General features: G+C 40.3%; 1 protein-coding gene across 2 annotated transcripts in view; it reads left to right on the forward strand.

Annotated features, from left to right (window-relative positions):
• Nucleotides 1-23,970, forward strand: part of ppip5k1b (diphosphoinositol pentakisphosphate kinase 1b) — a 43,009-nt gene extending 19,039 nt beyond the window's left edge. Inside the window, exons 23-29 of one of the 2 annotated variants that reach the window (XM_053426612.1) lie at nt 2,698-2,838; nt 3,382-3,490; nt 5,942-6,091; nt 8,128-8,190; nt 16,099-16,236; nt 17,015-17,128; nt 21,881-23,970. In XM_053426612.1, the coding sequence (XP_053282587.1) occupies nt 2,698-2,838; nt 3,382-3,490; nt 5,942-6,091; nt 8,128-8,190; nt 16,099-16,236; nt 17,015-17,128; nt 21,881-21,972 (807 nt within the window). In that variant the 3' untranslated portion in view covers nt 21,973-23,970. The remainder of the gene's footprint in view (nt 1-2,697; nt 2,839-3,381; nt 3,491-5,941; nt 6,092-8,127; nt 8,191-16,098; nt 16,237-17,014; nt 17,129-21,880) is intronic. The other variant, XM_053426614.1, reaches the window with a different exon arrangement.
• The last annotated feature ends 592 nt before the right edge of the window (nt 23,971-24,562 follow it).

A 24,562-nucleotide genomic window follows, 5' to 3' on the forward strand; every position in this document is an offset into this window, starting at 1 on the left:
TCTAAATTGTAATCAATTAGATTCAAACAGACATTAAACAAACATTTGTAAAGAACCTTTGCCTCAAGTTGCATAAAATTGCATAACTGTATCTGGAATGAGATTAATGATTTAGCCATTCATCAGTGTATTTTAGTTGCCACTTGGGCTGCCTCTCTACCACCGTACATCACCGCTTTTCTTCTTTTTGGTCCTTTTTGTTGTGTGGTTGTATCTAGATGATATATGAGTTTTCCAAGGCTCCTAAGTTGATGAATTGGGATTTATAAAAGCGGGAGATTTTACTGTTCTTGTCTCTGGTTAAATCAACACAATGTTAACTGCAGTTTATATGATTCATATGTTTATATTTTTTATGATATGTTGCACCAAACTGGCTGACCCTCAGATAAATTCTTTTCTATATTGTAAAAAACTAGAGCTGTGAAAAATAACGCGTTAACGCGTTATGATTAAATTACAGGATTAATTCGTTTTTTTTTTTAACGCATTTAACGCATGCGCAGAAGGACCTTCCAATTCCGCCGCCTCTGCATTACGCCGGGTTCACACCGGACGCGGAAGCGACGCCGAAGCGAGGCGTAAGCGCAGCGCCAATCCTCTTGCTCCCATCCACTCCCATGTTAAACCGCAGCGCTGAACACACCGGAGGCTGAAGCGTAGCGTTGTGCCGCGGCTGCCTAGCGCCGTGAAGCGATCGTTTCGGCGTCGAGTCTATTTTTTCCGCTTGACGCGAGCGTATCGTGACAGGAAACACACTGAAAAATTATTTTAAACGATATAGATGACATATTTTATATGATATAAATGATCAAATATGCATCCCATACTTTGTATTCACGTTCTGTTGTCTTGGAGTTTTAATTTTACCACTTTTACCAACCACATTATTTAATGTCCCCCTCTGCCCATCCACTACAGCCACACAAGCAGTCATAAAGATAAAAAAGAGAGGGGGGGGGGGGGGGCTACGTATTCTCCACATAGGCTTGAGTGGAGAATACGTAATTTACCCTCGACACCCGACATTTACCGGAGCTAACAGCGGAGAAGTTCTTCAACATGGATGACATTAAATTAATCATTGAAGTGGAGAAGTAACTTGAGTTGTTGATTCTCAGCATATGTTGTATAAATACAACACCAAAAAAGACACATGTTGGGACGCTGTTGCAGTTAATGTTGGAGCAACAAGTAAGTATATGCTTGAAAAAAATGATTAAATGCCGTTTTTACTGCAGGCTGATAACAGCAGAAGTATGTGATATTATTAGTAATGCGCGGCACTTCGGCGTCGCTTCCGCGTCCGGTGTGAACCCGGCGTAAGTCGCCGCTCTAATGCAGTCAGACGGCAGCTGCCATTCAAACAAACAAACAACATGGATAATTCTGATGAACCTGAGGACCTTCTGGACGGGAAGATCGTGTTCGCAACGCGAAGCATGTGTTGGTCGGCGAGGGGCGTTCAAGTGGAATGCGCCAAACCAGACTCACTCGCCGGACACATTGTGCAAAAGAAGCGGTCAGCTTTACTGTCAGAGAATTTGAACAAGTTAGTTTGCCTCACCAACTGGCTAAAGACCGAGTAGCTAAGAGGGCCTTTAGAGGCATTAGATTGTATCATGGTGTGGTTAATGGTTGTGTGACAAAAAATATAAAAAATGTCAACCATCCTATGGCTAAGAAGCTCAAATAATTTCTGTTTGATTTAAAAAAAAAAAAGTTTTATTCAACCACACAATGGCTAAGGAGCCCGAATATTGTTTAGGATGAAGATTATATTAATGTTCCATATGGAAAAGCAATGATAACTGCTGAAGAACTGCTGAGTTGCAGCACAAAAGAAAAGTTAAATGTCATAAATCTTGTTTTCACAAAAATATTCCGAGAAAATCGGTAATGTGATTAATCATGATTAATCCATAGAAACCTGTGATTAATTTGATTAAAAATTTTAATCATTTCACAGCCCTATAAAAAACACAACTACTCTCATCCTATCCACCTTGTGCCTTATGACTGCATACTATGTCGTAGTGTGTTCTATTTTTAGAGTACTTAATATGTTGCATACTTGTATATTCTCTTCTTCTGCCTCCGCACCGGTTGTACTCAAGAATGAACTGATTAGATCAACGTCATGGTGACCTCACAAAGCACATTTTTCGCCTTGTGAAGGTAATATCTCTGGAACGCCATCAAGGAATCCTTTCACATTTGGCACACACATTCACTTGAAGGTCACAGTGGCCTCACAAAGTATGTTTATGTTTTTCTTGAACTTGATATCTTCAGGGAATGTGTTCAATTTTGGTGCAAACTCTCACTTGAACTCAAAGATGAACTGATTAGATTTTGGTGCCTGGAGGTCAAAGGTTAAGGTGACAAAGACCTCATGCTAATTTGCGTCAGTTGTCAAAGGTAAAGGCTACAGTGACCTTTTAAATGAAAGAAAAGTATGAAGAAATATGTACACGGCAAATGCAAATGTTGGCGGAGGCATACAAACCCAGTTTGGTCATTATAGTTGCGTACTTATGTTAACTTCTGTCTGCGTTAATGTTTACACCAGGGATCAGAGAGAAACGACATTTCAATCCTGTCTATGTCCCGTACATATGACAGGACAATAAAGTGGACTTTGACTTTGAAGATAACATAATAACATTTCCCTCATGTTTTCTCTGACCACATCAGAACCAAGACAAACAGCCGAATCAGGGCAGTCTAGAGGACCTCTCCCAGGACCAGCCAGACCAGGCAGTTCTTATTTCTGAGCCGATCAACATCCAGCGAAGGTCTCCCATGATCCGCAACCGCAAGACGGGCTCCATGGAGGTACCAGACTGAAATGAGCATTGATTAAGCAACAGGCCGAATGTAATCTTAGGCTACGTTCATACTACTATGTTTAAGTTAGAAAACTATCTTGGACACACAAGCATTTTGGTTCTGTTTCAGATTTAATTCCGGAGTTATATGAATGTTGCGTTAATAATGTGAAAACCTTGAGTGGATGTGATTGGTTCATTTCTTAATTTTTGTTTTTCCCAGAGGAGGTTGTCTATGCTCTCTTGTCTTTCATCTCAAACTGTTAATGCTGTAAAAATTAAAGGGAGCCATCAATTACCTGATAAACTGGGGAGACCATCTCAGTCTTAAAGTTCACAGAAAAATAAAAATTATCTCATTATCAACTAACTACTCAAGAAGGGGTCGCCTTGGGGTCAACACTGTTTACCCCTGAGAATCCTTCAGTGTTTTGTGGACTCAAACACTTCACCTACCCCTCCAACCGCATAGTGGTGGTTAGATAATGAGTGAATTTTCATTTGCCATTGAACTATCCCATTAATATCATGTTTCCATGACCCTATTCAGGTCCTCTCTGAGACCCCTCCTGACGCGTCCTCCAAGGGCTGCACCTTCCACCGACTCTTGCCCTCCTGTTCACACCAGTCTCCTGAGATCAAACCAACCATTGGCCTAGGTGGGCTCCTTGTTTGTTTGTTTGTTTGTTTGTTTGTTTGTTTGTGTGTGTGTGTTTGAGAGTAGGTGTGCTAGAGAACTTTTATGCCCACAGACACCGACCTCTCAACACATTAATTCCCAGCTGTCTTCACTGATCTTCCTCATCATTACAAACCCCCCTCCCACCCATTTTCATATCTCACTGTCTCATGCATTTCTCTGTCTGATTTTCCTTTCCTCTTTCCTTTCCATCACCCCCTCCACCACCACAGGCTTTCTGTTGGTCACATAGCTTCCACCCAGCTTAGCTGAGCAGTAGCCAAACAGGATCAGACTCCAAACTATGTAGGCAAGAGGTCAGTGGGGAGAGCAGTGTGCCCAGCCAACTGAAAGATACCTGCAGTGTTCCGATACCCCACCTAGGTGATAAGGTGACAACATAGGGAATATACTGTTGGTGTTTCCATCTGTTATTTTTATGTCAACACGGGAACTGAACCAAGCTTCACATGATCACACTGAATCATTTGATTGGATTTTGATTACAGACTTTTTAACACTGCTCAGTGATAAATGAGTATTCATGAATATTCATGAAAAAAAACTATATCAACAAATCTTACTGATGTGTGAGGTTGAAAGTAATAAGTCAACAATAATTTAACAGATAGAATGTCTTTTTTTCTATAAAGATTGAACACACAAGCTCAGTTTCTTTAACTTTATTTACTCGGGTCTAAATAGCTCCTCCAATTCCTTCTTAGATAAAAAAAAGTGTTTATATAGTAAACAATTCAAAACAGTACAACAGTTTCAGTATTTACTAAGTAACGTATGAAGGTCGCCGTATTTTTAACAGCAGTTTAGTACAGCATGTTCCCTAGTCTAACAAGGTTGTGTCTGCTTTCTGATAACATCTCAACGTACTCTCTTAAAAGTTATTTATGTTTGACCGTAAATGTTTTTTTATCTCATTCCGCAACAATAAACTCCCTAAAATCTATATTTTTTATGAATTGCGTCCAGAAAATGTTCTAAATCACCTGTATCCGTGAAGCTGAATCTGATATAACCTTCCCCTTGTGAAAACAGCACAACACAAGTCCTTCCAAGTTCCCTCGAAGGCTTCGTTTTTTGCATAATGTACAAATAACAAGGGCCTGAAACCTCCAACAACCTGCACCTTGACACTCACACGAGCATGAAAGGTCATTGGCTTAATATAGACGTGTTGGGGAAACCATAAAATCATGAATGTGTCAACAGTGAGTGGAGTCACTTTGTGGAAACGGTCGGCTCACTGGATGTTTGAAACCGATGTATCACACTGAGATGCTCGAAACAGCCTCAATGCATAGCTCCATATTACCCAAGCATGTGTGATGAGCTTTAATAGAGAATTATTTATCTTGTGCTTGAGGATTAAATGGTTTTAACAATATTGTATGTTATTTTACAGAAATATAACTGTGATTACAGTAACTGAACAATGTAGTCCTTCTGGTTGTTTGATGTGTTTACATTGGTATTCAGTACTGGTCATTTCCTAAGTTTTCTAAATTTTGACCTAAAAGAAATATTTGCCAAAAGGAAAGAAGGCAATAATAAGGCCTTTCCTAGTTTGAAACAATCTAATACAATCAGGTGTAATCATTAATGCCAGGCTTTCGATATAATGCAAACGAGAGCAGGTAAAAGTACAAAATGGCAGTGAGGCTATAACGCTGCCTAATCATCACACGTCAGAAAGAAGCTGTTGTTTCAGTGCTCCTTCTAAAGCCTCTGTTTCCTCTGAGTGGAGCCTGTCAGTTTGTTAGTTAGTGCGAGGCTGCAGAGTGATCCCTCCCTGTCCATGTCCAACACTGACAGCTCAGGTCACAGCATGAGCAGCTGGTGTCACGGACGACCTCTGTCAGCGAGATGCTTCTCATACTGTCGGACTGTTTATAGAACAAAGGAATGAGCAGATTTAACAATGATGCGCTTACATTTTTGTTGTCTCTGTTGTTTCAAACAAAGTATTTCCTGTGTGGTTTAAAACTCAACATTGATTTGAAATATTGCAATAAGTCTATAATCTGTAAAAACACATGATAATTTGGCAGCAATTACTGCATCTTCAGATGTTTTTTATGCACAGTAACAATCCAACATCCACACGACCTACTCATCACCCCTATGCTGCTTTTTGCAGACAAAACCAACACTGTCTGTATACACATGTGCACACACTATTAGTCTTGTGTACACCCACATCAACTTACACAGGTCATACAAATGCACTGTTGTGTAAACCATGTAGAAACTTGTAGCCTTGTTGTCAGATTATAATCATAAACTGTTTTATTTTGAAAGAAAAACACTTATGACAATAACGGCATGGTGTGTAATGAAAACTAATGCTAACCCTTCACATCTCCGTCCATTTCTTCGCCCTGCACACCTCCCCCCCCGGCTCCTCCTCACACAGGCTCACTCTGCTCTGGGCTCTTCAGTGCCTCTGCCCTCGGGGTGTCCAGTAGCGCCCCCAACCTGCGGGACTACGTCCGCACGCACCACCATCTCCACCGAAAGCCACCTCTGTCCCCCGGCAGCCTGCCATGCCAGATTGGAATGTTTGGTATGTTCAAACCGCTGTCTCTCTTCCTCCACAAAGCGGGTCTTTTTTTCCTTTTTTATCAAACTTTCTCTTCTCAAAATATATTTTTTCTTCTTTTTTCCTATTTAGCTTCAGATAATTTGATCTTTTTTTTATTTGGGACTTTCAGATCTGTCCCTGGTTTTTTGATCCCTTTCTTTCGATCCCTTTTCCGAAAACAAATCAGCACTTTCAAACTGTTGCATCACATTTTTTGAGTATTTTACTTCACAGTGTGCATGATAATGGCTCTGATTTGACCAATGAGAGATTGGCTGTGCGGCAGACGCTGAGCATGCAACCTTGCATCAGATTGTGTGATATTATCAGAGATGGGTGTTCTTCCAGATCGGCATGTCCGCTCACTGATCACCCACTCTTGGGTTCGAATGTGTTGAAATTTACTCTCTCTGTGCATGTTGTTGTGTAGGAAGTACAGTTTCGTCTCTCAGGAAATTGAATTCAATAATCCACAGTGGAGTTGTTGGTGTGCGTGGCTTTTCTCATTAATCACAAATTATGGGAATCCTTACTTTAAGAAACTCAGCCTGTTATATGGAACAGATATATTTTCAAGACACAATAATCCACATTTAAATAATCCCCAGTCTCATTCTCCATCCCCTCGCACTCAGTTTCATGTTGACAATTTTGAGGAAAAAGGAATCTCCCTTCACAGCCACTAGAGGTCCTTGTATCAGGTTTAATCATCCCAAACATATGTGTTGAACATCTGTCTCATGGTCACAGAGGTTCTTTTCCTCACTGCAGATTAACAACACAGGAAACTGAGCTGTTCAATATATCCACTGGGTGTCACTCTGGCTGCAAGGTGACACATCCTTTTCTCCCTGTCTGACATCATGTTATGTGCTGCTCTGTGACACACAGTTGAGGGGTTTGGATTGATTACATCACTGTTAATTTAAGGGGAAACAGAAGGGCTTCTTCAGGACGACAGCTTATTCTTTTGAGAATAAGCCGAGAATAACCAGCAGTGTTGTTGGTACTTTTGCTTTTTGTCGAACCTCCACAGTCCTGTCAGAACGTAATAACCCTTTTCTCAACACCAACTGTCGTGTTCCAAATATGTTCTTTTGAATGGATGTAAAACTCTGACGCAATACGAGTGATCCTGAAAAGCGATCAGGTTTAAACACTATTTTTTCCCCCATTGGTTTTGGTCAAGTTTGTGTCACTACTGGTTGGGTCACAGAAGCAAGGTTAATTTCAACGAGGTCATTATCACATTAAAGTAGATGCATTACATATTTCACATTAACAGTCGATCACATGATTTCTAACCACTGTGAACCATCACCTGACTCTTCTTTTCCCCTCAGCCCTATGGAGCTACATAATGTCTTTTAGCTCATCGTGGTGGTTTTCTGCAACTTTACTCTTCTGGTTCACTGTCACTGCTCTCAAAGCATAATTTTCAGCCTAAGCAAGCTGCTCTTTCTGGAGAAAGTTCACCAAAAGTCCATTATTACCTACCTGTCCAGCACCAATAATTAATGTATTTGAATAGGTTAAGGAAACAAGAAACAACGTATTAGTTGGTAAGCTTTAAACGTATCATTCTTGGATAAATGAAAGTGGGTAAAATTATTTCCTACAATGTCAAAATACAGCTTTAAGACAGTTGAGTGTAGGTCAACCAAATGTATATAAAGGTAGGGTGGAGGTTAGGTTGTTTCCCATCACAGACTCATCATCACTTCTCCTGCATGTTTACTATTTAACCGAAACATTTACGCCATCATCTCTTCAACCTTTCCATTTACTTTCTCTCTGATAGCCTATCTATCTTGGTCTATTCTGAGATGACTCATTCTCACGCATGTTGGTTGGTAAACGGACATTGATGAATGGACGTCCAACTCCCCCCCCTCTTTTTCTCTCTGTTTTTCTGTCATCTTTCATTTTCCTCATGATGACACATAACAAACAGGCAATCAGGCAGACACAGGTACCAGCAGTCCCAGTAACACCAGTTACCTTTCTTATCTCCTCAGAGCTGTTCTCTATGCCGGCAGTAAAGAGATTTTCTGTGTCGTTTGCCAGGCATCCGACTAATGGTATGTCTGCATTTATTCAAGTTCATCTCGACACACCTCCAGTTTTTCTTGTTATCTTGCATGGCCTTTTTTGTGGGAAAACATTTGATGTGTTTTTCTATTTTTGGGAGTTTGACGTTTGTTTGCGTTAATTACATTAAACGTCTCTAGGATTAAAAAATAATTCAATTACTCTCACGGATTTCTGTTTTTCCACACATCCTCATTGTTTGTTTTACCTTGTGTTGTTTTCGGCCCTGACCTCTAACACCACCTGCTCTGCCTGCATTTGTTCAATTTGCCTCTCTGATCCAGCTGTTTCTTCACAGGATGGATGTATCTCCTCTTTGTTTCCATGTGTAGATAATCTCCTGCACCTTTTGTTCATTTGAAATCATTTATTCCATCAATTTCTGAGTGTTGGCTAAGAGTCACTTAAGCCCAGCCTGTAAAACGGTCTGTCGCTGCCTTTTCTGGTTGAAAGTTTCCATGTTCAACTTCACCGATGGGTGTGATCAGAAATTTACTTTCCTGCACTTGTAACCATGCTCAACAGTGGTGATCACAGACTGAAGTGCTTCCACTATGTCACTTTAAACCACTGGGAGAAAAACAACTTTTTCAGGCGGTGAGTCTCATTACAATATGTGGATGAGGAGCTCATCACAGAATCAATCAAATGTGTTTGCACACCCATAACTAATTGATTTCTCAGTTCTTTTTTTTGTGGGATGACATGACTGTACTTTGCAACTTTATCTCATTCATGACATTTGTTCTATTTTCTAATCAGCACTGAAAATAGATTTGTTCTATTCATTGAATGACAATAATCTCCATCAGTTCACTGTACTTTTTAAGCAAAAATTCGGGAAATAAATCTGTCACTCATTGTAAACTGAATAGGTTTGATTGGTCAGATGAAACAAGGCATTTGATTATGTCACCTTTTGGATATTTCAGCGATCAAATGATTTATTGATGAAGTGAGAAAGTTACCACCAGATTCATCAATCTGGGAAAAATATTAGTTCTAGCTCTATAATTGCAAGTGCCTCTTTGTTTTATTAAAATCCCACCTGATAGTGAGTATTTGCATAACATGCTGGTCGGTTTAGTAATCCCCTCCTATAGCATAGCTGTCAGTTTAAAGTAGCTTTTAAAGGCTGAAAAAGGCTCAGGAAATATTCAATTCATTTCTCATTGCTGCTCCCTTCATCTCTATCAGACATTTTCTTAGGTATGAATAATTTAAACATTGACACACTCTTCCATTATGTTTCTTCACTTCTGTCCTTCCTGGGAGAGGGATCCCTCACATGTGGCTCTCTGAAGTTTCCAAAGTTTTTTTCCCCCCTGAATTTTTTTTTTAATAGTACTCTTTTTAAGGGCAAGAGGATGTTGCACCTTAAAAAAACCGATGATGTACAGTTTTCTGCTTTTACACTTAAACATAGTTTAGTCTGTGTGAATATTGTTCATTTCCTCACTGTCCCTGGTGAGTAGCCAATGAGTTTGATGTTTTCCTTTGGAAACAGCAGCTGTTGGGAATTTAATGAGAGTAGTTTTTATTTTCGGAAAAGCTTTCCTGTCATTTTCAAAGCTACAGTTTGACTGGAATCACTCTTAACCTTCTTGAAATGTGTTTGAGGCAGTATGGGGTAGCTTACTGACAGCAGTCCCAATGGATCATTTAGACCCAGAAGGGACTCAGTTACTGCACAGCACGTAGCTGAGTCCTATTGGGATAATCCGATATGCCTGATTGGTGTGGGAGGGTTGAGATAAGTGTCTCAGAAACATTCCAGCTTGTGTTGGCAGTCTGAACAGTGTCAGCTGCACTTCAGCAGGAGAATTTACTCGTGGTCTCAGTGCAGGGGTCATGTGTCAGAGTCTGTGTAATTCAGAAATCTGATCTAATGTTGACAAGCATTTGGACCAACCACTGAGAACCAGTGACGAGTAGTTATTTCACTTTGGTCTCAAGTAGTCAGTGTGTCGGCATTAGGAATGGAAGACTTGAAGTAATAAAATGACATAAATACATTAGTTATTTTCTTTAATGTTCACATCAGTAAGGAAGAAAAGATATTGGAGCCATAATATACCACTCTTTGTTATTATAGTAAGAATTTATCTTTTAAAAGAGAATGGCTTCTGTAGATAATTGTTCATCTGTAAATGTTCTGCTCAGATGTTTTGGGGACCATTTTCTATATTGATTAATAAATCAGTGCGGTGTTATAGAGCGATATGTTTCTTAACTACTGATCAGAGTTGAACCTGACCTCAGACAATTGGATGACATTTGTGCAGGTAATTCAAACATACACTCTTATTCTCACTCTCTCTCTCTCTCACACACACATTGGGTAGAGATTTTGTAAAACAAAAAAGAAATATTTATACTAATGCATTCTGAATTAATTGATTATCTTGCCCTGGCCTGAGGAAACCTGTAGGGCACATTGAGAAAATTAGCAAATTCCCACAATTGGAATGTAAAAGGATTCTCAGTGGAGAAGGGAACATACACTCACTCAGTCTTCTTTTTTGATTCCTATCCTTGTAAAGTGTATCACACAGAGAAAGAAAATTGTGTTTTGTCATTTCTATATTTCATAAAGCCTAATTTTATAGTGGATGAACAACAAATACACTGAAATCATAACAGCCTTTAAAATAGATATTTTGACTGCAGGTACGACCCAGAATCATCTGCTCTTGCGTTTTTGTGGTTACCGAGCTGATGTGTCAATTTCTGGATTGTCATGGTTGAAGATTTTGTCTTTGAATGATATTTATGACTGCTGGAGTGATTGAAGATCTGTTTCTGCTAATGTTTTTCACTTATTCCATTTAACCTGTGATTTCATAGATATTCTATTAGCTTGGGTAGAAGCAAGAAATCACAAAAACCAATTTTATTGAAACTTTGTGCAGGAGTGGGATAAGGGCCAAGGAGGAATCCACTACTTTTGGGGAAGATTCTATTTCGCTGTCAGATCCAGGAATTTATTTTACCTTACTTAACATTGCAAGATTTGAATTTCTTAGGAAATAATGCAGATGTCAGGCATAGAGTGGTAATATCTTTGAAGAGTTTAAATTTGTGGTGGATCTGGATCATGATCTCGATGTGTCTTATCTCAATACATGTAAAAATAAATGATAAAGCGGCCTGTCAATCTTTTTGGGCATTACTACTCCCTGAGTGACCTTCTAGTCTTTGAAAGGACTGGCACGGTTGACCTTCCTCATTCAAAACGTAAAGGTCAGCACATGTATTTCTTAAATGATTTCACAGTGGTTGAATCAGCAGCGTTTTCTCCTTTTTCTGTCCCTGTTAACATGTTTTTAGATTTTTCTATTCCAGCTCCTACACAAAGCCTTCCTGCTCATAGCTCCATGCTCATTTGTGGCTCCTGTTACTCCACACGCACCACTGTACCTTCTCTGTCTCTTCCTCTGTCCCTGCTCTGCCTCTCACCCCTCAGACCCCTCAGTCAAGCTCCAAGTAGTCCATCTTCTACGGGGGTTTCCTGCTGAGCTGGCCCTTCCGGAGTTGGCCCCTCTGGCTCTGGACAGGGCCACGGCCCACCACCTGCATCACTGCCCCTACCACCTCCGCCTCCTCAAGACCTGGCTGATGTCTGGTCAGGAGCTCCCAGAATCCCTCCACGGTCAGCTGCCGTACTCCTTGCTCACGCCCTGTTGCCTCCTCTGTAGACTCGCTCCAGCCCAATTCACCCATGTGGAGCAAATGGGACGTTGCCAGTGCCAACTGAGCTTTGCTGGGCTGAGCTTTGTCTTTCAGTCTTGTTTTATGTCTGCGATTTTATACATTGATTGTTTATCCTCCACTTTCTGCCTGACGATTCCATCTGTAGCTTTGCTCAATGTCCCACTGTAAACCGGTTCCTTCATTTTGTTTTGCATGTCAGTGGCTTTCAAAGCAGGTAAAGTCCATGTTCCTCATCATAGTTTACGTCACAGTGAAACAGCAGTTACTATTTGTTGGTTAAAGAAAACCTGCACTCAGACACACAGTTGACACTTGTACAGCCTCTATATATACTGGTAGAAGAGAAAAGACTATTATAAACTTTTATAAACACCCTATTTTTAATTATGTTGGCTTGATTGTTTTTTTGCAAGCAAGATTACACAAAAGCAACCAAAAGGATTTTGTTGGAAAGATGGAGTTTGTGTCAGTGAAGAACTCAATAACTAATAGTGCAGATACAGTAACTATTTTATCTCTTATACATTGCAGGCTTTTTTTCAACTTTTTCCCTGTTTTTCCCAGGGGATAAATCAACCAAATTTTGGGAACTGATATCTCTGCGTGTGTGATATTTGGTGCCGCTTGACTGACTTTCGGGGACCGTTGGGTCTTGGTGTTTGAGCTCAACTGAGTGCCATCGCAGTGATGTCTTTAATCCTGTTTCTGTTTTAATCGGCCGCCTTTTGCACCTCAGCCTGGTATGATGTTTTGTTTAAATGCAAATTGAAAATGTGCATGAAAACGTGTGTGTAAATACAAAGCTACTTTTATGAAAATTCTTAAAACTAAGCGATTAACTGTAACTACAATCACAGGTTTTTATTTCACTGTGGCTTTAAGTTCTCAGGTCCGTTTTGTCGCTTGTCCTTTATACAAAATTAGACACTGTTGTTTTTCAAACTTTAAAGATATTATTCCGGCGAATGTTGCTCAGCATTTATATTTTTATTCTAAATATGAGAATGTGTAGAGGAGTAATTGCCCTATGCATGATGGGTAGACCCTTGATGATCTTTGAAACAAACTTTTTGGGGAGGCGTATTAGACTGTTCCAACTGCCTTCTTGAATGGTCCATCCTGAGTTATGGTTGTCACGTGCCCCTATTCCACCAAGGCAGATCAAGAGCCAGATCGGAGCCGCCGCCTTATGACCAACCGGCTCTTTGTGTTTCCACGGTCTAAGGCCCAATCCCATTTCACCCATTGGCCCTACCCCGTCTTTTTGCGCGTTCACCCGAGGGGTAGGCTGTCCCAATACCTGCTTCCATTGTTGATGTTGTGCAGTCGATGCTAGTGTAGCTGGGAAGTCACAGACGTGTACAGTTGCGTAATGAGGAGGCTCCATTGTGACTCTAGCCCATGGAAAAGCAAACTGGGTCTTAACAAGTTCACAAGTTGAACCAACTCTGCAGCAACTGACCAGCAGTAGCATCAGGATTAACTTGGACATAAAGTAGTAAAATGGTATTTAAACTGGGGGCTTGTTCACTGTTCATGAGCTCTGTAGACTAGAGTCGGGAGTTGATGGCAATAATTTGGCCTTGGAACATTAAAGCTCAGGTCTGAGCTCCGCTGTGTCTCCCAAAGTGCTCTCCTGCCCAGGTTGCAGGGGTTATAGTCTCAGTTAAGAGATGGGGGTCGTCATTTTATCCCTCATCTTAATTGGCTCATCAACTGGTGGCCTGTGTATAAAGTGATTTAGTAAAGTTCTTCTGGAGCATGACATGGCACGTTATGTCACCTTAAGAGAGCTGCACAATGAATCTGTGCAGTCAACAGAGATGACTTCAATAAATTACGGCTGCTTTTGTTGGTTGCAAGAAAGAACAGGCTGAGATTTGTTTCAGGCTTCTCGCATCAACTTTTATTACCTTGTTTCTTTTGTTGGTTTATGTATCATTGTGCTTTCTTTCCTTTCCATTCTGTCTTGGCTTGTTTCGAAGAGTGGATAGTGCAGTGCAGCTTAGTGTAGTGTTCCCCACTGCATTTTGTGAGCTGAATTTGAGTTCTGTACGAAGAGGTTGCTGTTGAGATGGGGAGCAGGGAAAGGTGATGAATGCCAAGTCATCTTCAGTGTTATTCTCATACAACTCCTGCCTAATTATACAGTTCAACAAAGACAGAGCAAACCGTCTGGGGGTGATCAACATTCACATCGTCTGCTTTTCCTTTATCTTCAAAACTTTTGCAGGATAACCTTTTCATGTTGAACAACAACCATGGCTTTGTCTACTAGATAAGATGCTTTGGCCAACAATCCATTAAGAATGAGGTTTTCAACCTGCTGCTGCGGCTGTGATATGACAATTGGAAAAAGGGCGTCAAAGGACTGTCATGTAGAAATACAGTTTACATTGCACAGATATAGAAAGTGGAGTGAATGCAGAAAAACAGCTGACTGTGAAAATACTTTTTTTTGCTTTCTTGGGGCTTATGCTACTTACTGCACATGGATGATCCCACGATGAAATTTAAACAGCTCAGCTAATGATCCGCTTGGGAATTCATATATTGGCCCCTTTACGTCCTCTGATGGTTCTTGTCCTTTAAATGCTGACTGCAGATCATTCCACTGGTGTCATTATATTAGACGAGTTGTTCTAGGGGAAAACTCTATAGTTATTGTCAGAGAATCTTTCCTCTTGAGCATGAAGCCATGTTTCTGTACACAGGTAACACTCTTGTCATTTACTGTAAACAATTGTTCACTGCTACTATAACAGCAATGGTATTACTGATAAGGTTAATAGTCATAACAGCATCAGTCACTCATGGTCACTAATATACAACACACGTCTGTGCCCCTGTGAGGATAGAATTCCCGGTACCTAAAGCTTGAGTGGTTTTACACAGTATTAAATTGTATTTCTTCATCTCTCTTCTCCTGGATGCACCGAGCATCATTAAAAAGCTTGTTTCTCTGTGTCTCCTGAACCTTCCTCTGGCAGCTCACTAGATTTTCACATCAGTCGTAGCACATTACTCATGTGGAGGAAACAGCGCTGATCAGCATGTTCTCTGAAGAGGTTGATGAATTAGAAGCAAAGCGCCTATTTTTTTATGGAACTACTTCATCATTGTGTATTTTTAAATGCTTGTATACAGGGCTCTGTTCGGAATAAGAGTTTTTTGGCCCATGACCGTTTTCAGCCGCATATCAATATTATTTATTTTTTTAGAATAAAGGATGAGTTGGTGAATATCCCTTGTACTTTTGAATGTCTTCTGCACAATTAAGGTTACCAACTACCAGTAGATGTTAGCAGCTGTTAGTTGTGCTACTTAGCGTCATCAGGTGTTTCTGCTTTTTAATCCCAACACACCCTCTTCTAAGGCAGTCCCACCACAGGTTGATCAGAGCTGGGTGCATGTCCCTAGCATCTTGGGGCCCAGTTGGGATCTTTCCTCCTGATCCAGAGCCATTGGCTGCAGCGTACTGCAGTGTGTGATGTTTCTTTGTTGTTTTTACTTGTTAACACCGCAGAAACAGAGTGTGATTCTTTATTATTGATGGCAGCACATACTTTTTGACTTTTTTTCTTACAAATAGGTGGGATCTTAACATCTTGCAGCTGACTGTAACTTATACTTATATTATTGATCACCGTATGCATCACCTGCTTGTAAATTGACACAAAAGAAATCAGTGGACACGGTACTATATGCTTGAATCACTTTCTTTACAAGTCTGGAGCCTGATATTTGTCCAATATTATAATAATGTAAAAATGATAAAGATAAGAAATTATCGTCCATGTGGTTGCACATCCATTTCACTGTATATGAATGATACTTGATAATTTTTTGTTAATATGGGGTCACTAACCACAGAAGGAAATGATCATCAACCATATTGCTGATGGTACGTTTGCTGACAAATATTTTAGCAGCTGAATTTGTCTTCTTTACGGACTGTGTCTGCTGTATCAGCCACTATTGGAAAAAGTAGCAAGGCACTAACTATAGATGTTGCACTAGCCTCAACACTTTGCGTGGCTTGCTAACAAATACAAATGGCTGCCGCACTGAGCGAACTGAACGAACTGGCAACATGCACAGAGAGCTGTCATTTCACCACTCCTCCTTTCAGGGTCTGATGGAGAAGCGGTACAATGTTTCTGTCTGTCCTATCACTGCTGCAGGTTTTGAAGGCTGCTCTATGGTGCCCTCTATCTACCCGCTGGAGACGCTGCACAACTCGCTGTCACTGAAGCAGGTGGACGAGTTTCTCAACACGGTGTGTGAGAGCAGCAGCGAGGCCCACGCCAAAACCATGAAAGGTGAGTCCACACTGTGAAGCAGCAAATACATACTTTGCATTTTAGTTTTTCTTGCAGTTCTCCACTAATATGTACAAAAATAACTCGAACACAAACTTTATTAAAATGATTTTAAATTTTGTATTAATGCAACAAGTTGGTTTTTCTGCTTCAAAGTAAAGAGGCACCTTCTGCGTATTTGGACATTGTATAATTTAGTTTGTTTTGGTTTTATACTCAGCACATTAGGTCTTACTAACCATCTTACGACATGTTATATTTATTGTTAGTATTGTCTGAAAGTTTATAAAAAAAGGTCTACTGATAGGACAGGAGCCCTTCAGGGGCCAATATAATTTCAGCAAGGACCAGTAGACCACCTGACCCCGTGTCTGAATCCACCCCTGCTGTTAACTGTCATTTGTCAGTCACCTGACCTAAATCCAGTAGATCATGGGATTAAATTGATGAAGACTGGGCAGAAATTCCTCATAACAAAAGACTGCTGAATTTATGAATGACTCGGCATCACCAGTAATGATACAAATTGCTGAATGTTGTGTCAGTCAAGTGTTTGCTGCCAAATATCAATATAACGACTGCTTGAGTTAATAAGTTGTTCAGTCCCATGTGGTGCCTTTTAAAAATTGTAGATTGTTTTAGGTCTGAAGGTTCCTGTGATATCGATTTGATCTTACACCAAGACCTTTACAATGCTTTTGCTCCATCAAGTAAAATTAGCTTTGGTGTGTGACATTTGGGAACTGATATTAATGTGTTTATGGCGTCTCCACTCCAGCGCTCTCCAGCCTGTTTGACTCTCAGAGCCAGACGTCTCTCTACAGCCCACAGCAGCCTCTGTCCTCCTCTGGATCGGAGACTTCTCTGCGGCCGCCAAGTCAGCCTCTGTGGCGTGAGTGTTTTTAAAGATTTTTATGATGACTTCCTTTTATTTGTTCCGGTAGATGTCTGCACAATACAGTTCTTAAGACATTAAGACAAAATTATTCAGAGTAAGAAAAAGTGTTAGGTATGTCACAAATACTTAAGGGTGGGTATCGGGAAATAATATGCTGTAGACTCATCATCTAGAAATTATATCATTTATGGGTTTGAACCGAGATCTTGATTTTCTTACGATTAACAGTGCAGCTGGAGTGTTACACTAAATACTAACATGACTACATCCAAATGCTGCTGTTAAATGCTAGTAAGCTAAATATGTAACTCTAAGTTGATCAGAAAAGTCAAGATCTTGAGGACACTCTATTGGGAAAATTTTGAGCTTTTGGGAAACGATGTTGCACCGGCAGCATGGCAAATGTAGAATCTATACAGAGTCCCTGTCTGAAGTCATCTACATGCTATTATTCAGTCATAGCACCACCTACTGGCAACAAAAAGTACTCATGCACAGTGTTTGATTGTATTGAGAGCACAAAGCCATGCCAAACTGTGTCCCGCCAACTCTGACGCATTGATGCATTCATTGCAAAAACTATATCAAATATAAAAAATGTATTAATAAAGAAGATTTATTGGAAAAACGTTGGTTCTGAACCCAAATACTAAATCCGGATGGACTCCTTAAGAATAATTCATACTGCCTGAAATAACACACGAACATGTTGATTTGTTTAGTGCGGTCACCAAGCAGTTTCACATTCCGCCTTGAACATTGGCTAAACCCTTTAGTAGTTCCAGCAGGGCTGCTTGTCATGGTCCTGGGCAGCTGCTGTGTATGAGGAGGAGGAGCTGAGTACGACTGAACAGCAGAGTGACGTCGATAAAGGGTGTCGGCTCAGCAAAACCTTGAAAAAGACAAACGGCCTGTTCACCTCCCTCACATTCAGCATGACCTTCATGTTGAAGGTAGCTGATAGATTCAGTTATCTGTGCTGACCCAGTGGTTATACATACTCACTGAATCATAACACAGAGGTCACATCTTTTTCACAAGTCCCAAAATAAAGCAACGATTCATTTACATTAACAACAGTGACACCTTTCACTCAGCGCTTCATAGGGCTCCAATGAGCAGCTCTGAAAACGTGAAATGTAAAAACATAGGAAATGTTTTCACTGGGATTACACATAGGTTTAACTTGTTTCTTCTTTCAGTTTAGCAAATATGAGAAAGTAATAAATGTCCCTTAATAGTGAAAATGTCTCTACCAACAGACCCCTTTTGAAACCACATTTAAATTCACTAGTTACGGATATTTATTTGGATCGGCTCAAACTTCAAACACCCACGAATATCAGTTCCGTAAACACGTCAGATTTGTCAGAATTTTTTCATCAAGCTACATGAATTATTTTCTGACAGATGAATAAAAATAGTGAAATGTTAAAGAAAGTAAAAAAAAAGGTAATGGATCTGCCCCCTGATCCATTACCGCACCAAAATACACTGCTGCACAAAATGAAGGGAACACTTAAATCACACATCAGACCCTGATGGACGAATTATTCAAGTTAAAAAATCGTTACTGTTATTACATCATTTTGTTGGAAACAAAATGATGTAATAACGGTCAAAGGAAACCTAAGTCATCACCTCATTGAGGGCTGGTCATGATCCTGATGAGTCGGCGGATGGTGTCCTGGGAGATCTCCTCTCAGACCTGGTGGCGGTACTTGGCGTTGTGGATGCACCGATATATAACATCCCATAGGTGATCAATTGGATTTAGGTCAGGGGAACATGAGGTCCAGTCAAGGGTATCAATGCCTTCGTCATCCAGGAACTGCCTCATCACTCTGGCCACATGAGGCCTACTATAGGACGTCTGCCCCTCATGCCGCCCCCATCGCGTCTGTTTCTGACAGTTTAATCAGAAACATGCACACCAGTAGCTTGCTGGAGGTCATTTTGTAGGGCTCTGGCAGTGCCTGACGGTCTCTTGGTATTTCCTCCATGCTCTTGAGACTATGCTAGGAGACACAGCAGAGAGACACTCTGAGCAGTGTATAATGGGTTCTTCCCTGACCCATACAGCATTCTTACACCAAGGATGGTGTTAATCCGTCCAGTAGTTTTGTTGTATAATCCTGGACACAAATCAGATCAAACTAACAGAAAGAAAAATCAAAAGCAGACTTTCCTTGGTAGAGGCAAAAATTGTGTTGTCTTATCCGACCATTAATAAACCCAAAGGTAATTTATAACATAAAACAGGGTAAGCAGCAAATGATTCTCACTGCATTTGTCAGTCAAATACTGATGATGATGATGATGATGATGATGGTAGTGATGATGCATTGTTTCAGCACTAAACCAACCTGAGCTAGCTTTGAAAGATTCATCTAAAATGACTTGAGGAAGATAATAGGAGGTGGCTTCTTACAAAGTGAGTTGCATTTTATAAAAAAGCACCAAAACTGTCGGATGAACTAAATAGGAGCAGAGCGTAAATGCTTGGCAGGCCACCGTGTTGGATCAGCATATTTTATTAAACCTAAACAGGACTTGGAGAGAAGATCACAGTCTCTGTAAAAACTTGACCCTCCTTTTCAATGTTGTCACCCTTTCTCGTCTTTCTCCTCCTCTCATCCTTTCTTCCCTCTGTTTGTTTTTGTTTGTTTTCATCTTATCCCCCCAGGTCTGGAGGAGATAAATTTATCCTCTCACAACTGCTGTTGATTGATGAAGCCTCTGCTCGCTCATCTCTCTTTCACTTATCTCCTCTTGTGTTTTCCTCAAATCCGTGCACCACCGCTTGTTTATGTTATTTACATGGGGCTCACTGTGGGGGGTGTTTCCGTTCTCTGTTCATCTCCCCATCGTCCTCGGTCCCATCGGTACCTGCTCCAGATGTGGGCAGCTGAAACTGCTCAGAGCTCAATAGGCCTTGTTTATGAGATAGTGAACAGAGAGGGACGATGGAGGTTAGAGCTGCATGAATGGGACACTTGTTCTGCTTATGGTTGCATGTACAGCTGTTGTCAGAGCAGGGCTCCAGTCTGTCACTCAGCAAGACCAGACTCTCACCGGATAGCATCTCATTTGTCAAAATCATGATGATATGATTTTACTTATTTGTTTAAAATGGCCCAAAATAAATAAAACGTTGAAGAAATAGTAGGTAATCTGTTTCTGAAACACTTTTTTTTACCTTATTTGTTGACATCCTCTTCCCTTCCTGATAGCCATCAATAAATAAGGTCGTCTGAAAATCAAGAAAAACGTCTGTAGCCCTCGCAGGACTGTAATAAACCTGATTGGAGTCTTAAGACGGGAAGACATACACTGTTGAAGCAAACATGATAGCACATTTTTTCAAAGTTTAGCCTGCTCTAGTTTGCTTTTCCAGGATTCCCAACCCTAGCTCTAACTCACTGATTCTTGATACATGGGACAAAACAAATCCAGCAGTTGAAACTACATTAGGTTTCAAAATATATATATTTTTTTGATTTAGACGTTTTTATGTTTTAATAATTATTATATTAAATCTATGACACTTACTGTCTTCCCGCTACATCTACAACAGCATGTCCTCACAGAAGGGTACAATCGATCAATGTGCAATAAATGGATACAAATATTTGTAATGATTAAAAATAGCTTGTTTCATCAAAGAAAAACTTAATAATATCTTATATTTCATAAGGTTTCAAATTTGTGTCCCACATTTCTTCAACCCTGTCAGATATTCATTGAAATGTAATAAAATCAAGGAGCACCACTTCATCTGAGAAACCCATTTTCACATTCCAACTATGCAGAGTGCATCTAGGGCATGAAGGGTCAAATAAGTTTTATAGTTTTAAATCTTGATAAATATTTCCTGTATGGTAACCTCGGTCACTGGAGGAACGGAGGAGGAGGAACAGAGAGTATCAAAAAAGCATAGAGAGAAAATCAGTACACAGCCAGAATTAAAAAAAGAAATTGTGAGACAGAGAGTTTGAGAAGGGCAAATAAGCACATAAAGGATTCGAATGTAAGAGAACAGAGGAAAAGGAGAAAGAATTGGAAGCATAGACAAAGAGAATCAAGAAAGCGAGGAAAGGAGAGAGGTCCAAAACAAGACATTCTAGAGAAATACAAAATATAAAACAGAGCACACAGAGGAGCACACCATGTGAACCAAGAACCACCACAGAGAACATGCTGCGTGGTAGGAATACCAGACCTTTCTGTTCCACAATGTTCTAATGAAAGAATTCAGTGAAACAAAGTCCAGAACCCTTTCAAACATCTTGTGCAAACTCAAAGAACCTTCTGTTGTCCAGATTCTTAAAAATGACCGGCTGCTGCACAACATGAGGCAATTTGGTCTGACATTCAAAACGCTGAGGCCAATAGAAATCCAAGAGGCCCAGGCTCATGGCCACACATACACACACACACACATACACTTGGCTTGATGTATCAAAATGGTTTTATTATGTTGTCCATGGCAACAGAGCAGAAGATGACTCGGCGAGGGGATGGTGTGGCTCCTCCCCCTGCGTCCCTCAGAATGACACATACAGTATCACTGAGATTAACAGTTCCCTCGGGGGCTGACAGAGGTTTTCAAAATAAATGACTTGTACCAATGCTATTTTCAGACATGTTTGTTTCATTTGTGTAGATTGTTGTATGCGTTGGGATCATCATGTATTTTGAGTTAGATAGAGAATTGACTGAACTTTCTTTCTTCTTCCTTTGCAGATGGCAGCATCCCCTCTAGTACTGTGTCCAGCGCGGGCCCCTCCTCGCCGGTCACAGAGAGCTCTGGCCTGAACTTCAGCTTCAGTGAGTAGACTGACGCGAGGACTCCTGGTTACCTGAGAGGGGACGACATGAGGCCCTTGGTCTGTTCGTCTCAGTGCTTTTCTACATCTTTCTTGTTGTCCCTCTGCTCACGAGCCCAAAGAAACACTGGAGGCAAATGATTCTGGACTAAGTCCTTCCTGCCTTAGGTATTACAAACTGTTAATATAACCACTCACAAGCAACACAGACTCTTCCTTCCCTGCTCCACACTGGAAGAAAACTCTGCACCCTCACCAGTTCTAAACCTCGAACCTACATCTTTGTCTTCAGTTTCGCTGCAATTTCATAAAGCCGCTGCAAATCCTTCAACAGTACATTGAGCCAAAACTCCGACCAGTTGTGCCTGTGATATCCTTTTGATACTGCCAACATCAAAACCCAATGCTTCAACCACCAGCTGCCTCATGAAACTACCTGCACCTACAGCTGTAATGCATGAGCCCGCCCGTCAGCTGTCATATAGTCACATTTGAGAATACAAAAGGTAAACATGTCTCTGCTGCATTACAGCTGTACAAAAGCCAGTCATTGTCCAGCCTTAGAGAAATCTGTTTGTTGAGCATGAAGGGGGGGGGGAGAGAATCAAAGCTTTGAAAAAATACTTTAAACTTGTGGAAATGAGAGTTAGATAAGTGTGTTAATATCACTCTGATCTGTTAGTTGAATATGATGAAAAAATCAGTTGGCTTCGCACTGTACAAGGTCTCTTTCCAAAAATAATGAAACATTTCCTCCAATCGACACGTTTTATCTGTTTGTGATTTGTATAAAATTGAAAGTGTAAAGAGCAACAGTTTGTGGTTTTATTTGCAGAAGCTTTAACACTGCAGTTTATGTCTGAATTAAATACATTTTATATAATGTGTTATATCCCATTTGCTAAATGAATCCTCACATTCCGTGCACAGACATGAGTGTGATACTGATCTTCTCATCTAACTCTTGGTAAGAAAGCAAAGATGTGCTCATCTGTGTCAAATTAATCCTTTAAGAACTCCGCCTGCCATTTTCTTTTTTTTGATCATATGCTGTTAAATGGAAACGCAATGAATGTGTCAATGTGCCTTTAAATAACTTGTGAGAGAAATATTGAAGTGTTTCACACACTGTTGGTTTCCTGCTGTATTGTATTATCTTTATTTGAGGGGTTGTCACAACTGAGGTTTGATTTCAAGAAAATCTTTGGTTTAGATTTATTTTAGACTCAAAGGTAAACCTCATTTGATTGAGTTGTATAAATGTACTTCTATATGACGACTACGTGAATACTGCAGTTTTCAGACTGTGATATCACATCAAATTACTTGTGTATTTTTTAGTGTTGAATTTATCAAGTGACAGTTTGTGAAGACAAGTGATGCTCAGGTAGACTTGACAGGAATCTGAAAGTGGAACTTTTTTATCATTAACATGAATGAATTAGGTGTCAATTCACCCTCAGTTGGTTAAAGTCAAATCTCAAAATAAATACAGATACTTTTATAACTTTGACCAAAACAAAGCTGCATGATAAAGCAGTGACTTGCAGTTTTTTTTAGGAGTGCGGTGATAAAGAGAACTGCATTCAGGCAATGCTGTCAGCAACACCAAAGTTCAAATTAAAGAAATAAAATAGCTCCCTATCAATTTTAACCTAGTTTAACTGAAAATGATCTGAGCCCAAACGCCTGCTGTAGAACAAACATATGTATATTTTAGTCAGAAATAGTTTGATTTTAATATTCAGATTCATTATTTTTCCTTCCAGTCTTTTTTGTTGATGTTGGTAAATGTACGTATGTGTATTTATGTTATTATTTAATGTTCAATTTAATGACAGCCACAGAGGGGTGTGTATGTTTTGTGACGCGTATGGCTGCTGGAGAACAAATCGGTTTAACGTTCAAATTCTGTAACATTTCTTTCCGATGGCCGTTTAGTTCGAGACGTGATGCTGGAAAAGAAGAAGGGGAGGAGGGGTTAATAAAAAAGTAAAACAGTGAAAACATTGTTCAATTTATTGTAAAGAACAACAAATCACATGAGCTAACACTGTGTGTGTGTGTGTGTGTGTGTGTGTGTGTGTGTGTGTGTGTGTGTGTGTGTGTGTGTGTGTGTGTGTGTGTGTGTGTGTGTGTGTGTGTGTGTGTGTGTGTGTGTGTGTGTGTGTGTGTGTGTGTGTGTGTTGTGTACTAAGTCCAGTCCAGACACATAAGCCTCTTATTGCTCCATAAACAAAGCTCCTTGTCACTGTTGTGCCAACACCCCTCTCTCTTTTGTTTTTTTTATCCTTCTCTTTGCCACCAATCTTTTCCTCTCCTCCTGTCCCACTCTTCTCTTTTTCTTTTGTTCTTTCCTTTTATATCCCTCCTTTTAACTCCCATTTTCTCTTCTCCACCACCAACATGTGCTCCTCCTCCACTCATCTCTTGTTTTTCTTCACTCTGTTCTTTCTTCCACTCACTCCTCTCCTCCTTCACTTTAATCTCCTCTTCTATCTTCTTACCTAACCTGGTTCCCTCCTCCCCACTCTGTGTTCATCTTTTTTTCATCCCCACTCCTCTATTTTACCTCATTGGAAATTGACCTCTCTCTTAT

This window comes from Pleuronectes platessa, chromosome 7 (genome assembly GCF_947347685.1).
Source record: "Pleuronectes platessa chromosome 7, fPlePla1.1, whole genome shotgun sequence".
Classification (NCBI taxonomy): domain Eukaryota; kingdom Metazoa; phylum Chordata; class Actinopteri; order Pleuronectiformes; family Pleuronectidae; genus Pleuronectes; species Pleuronectes platessa.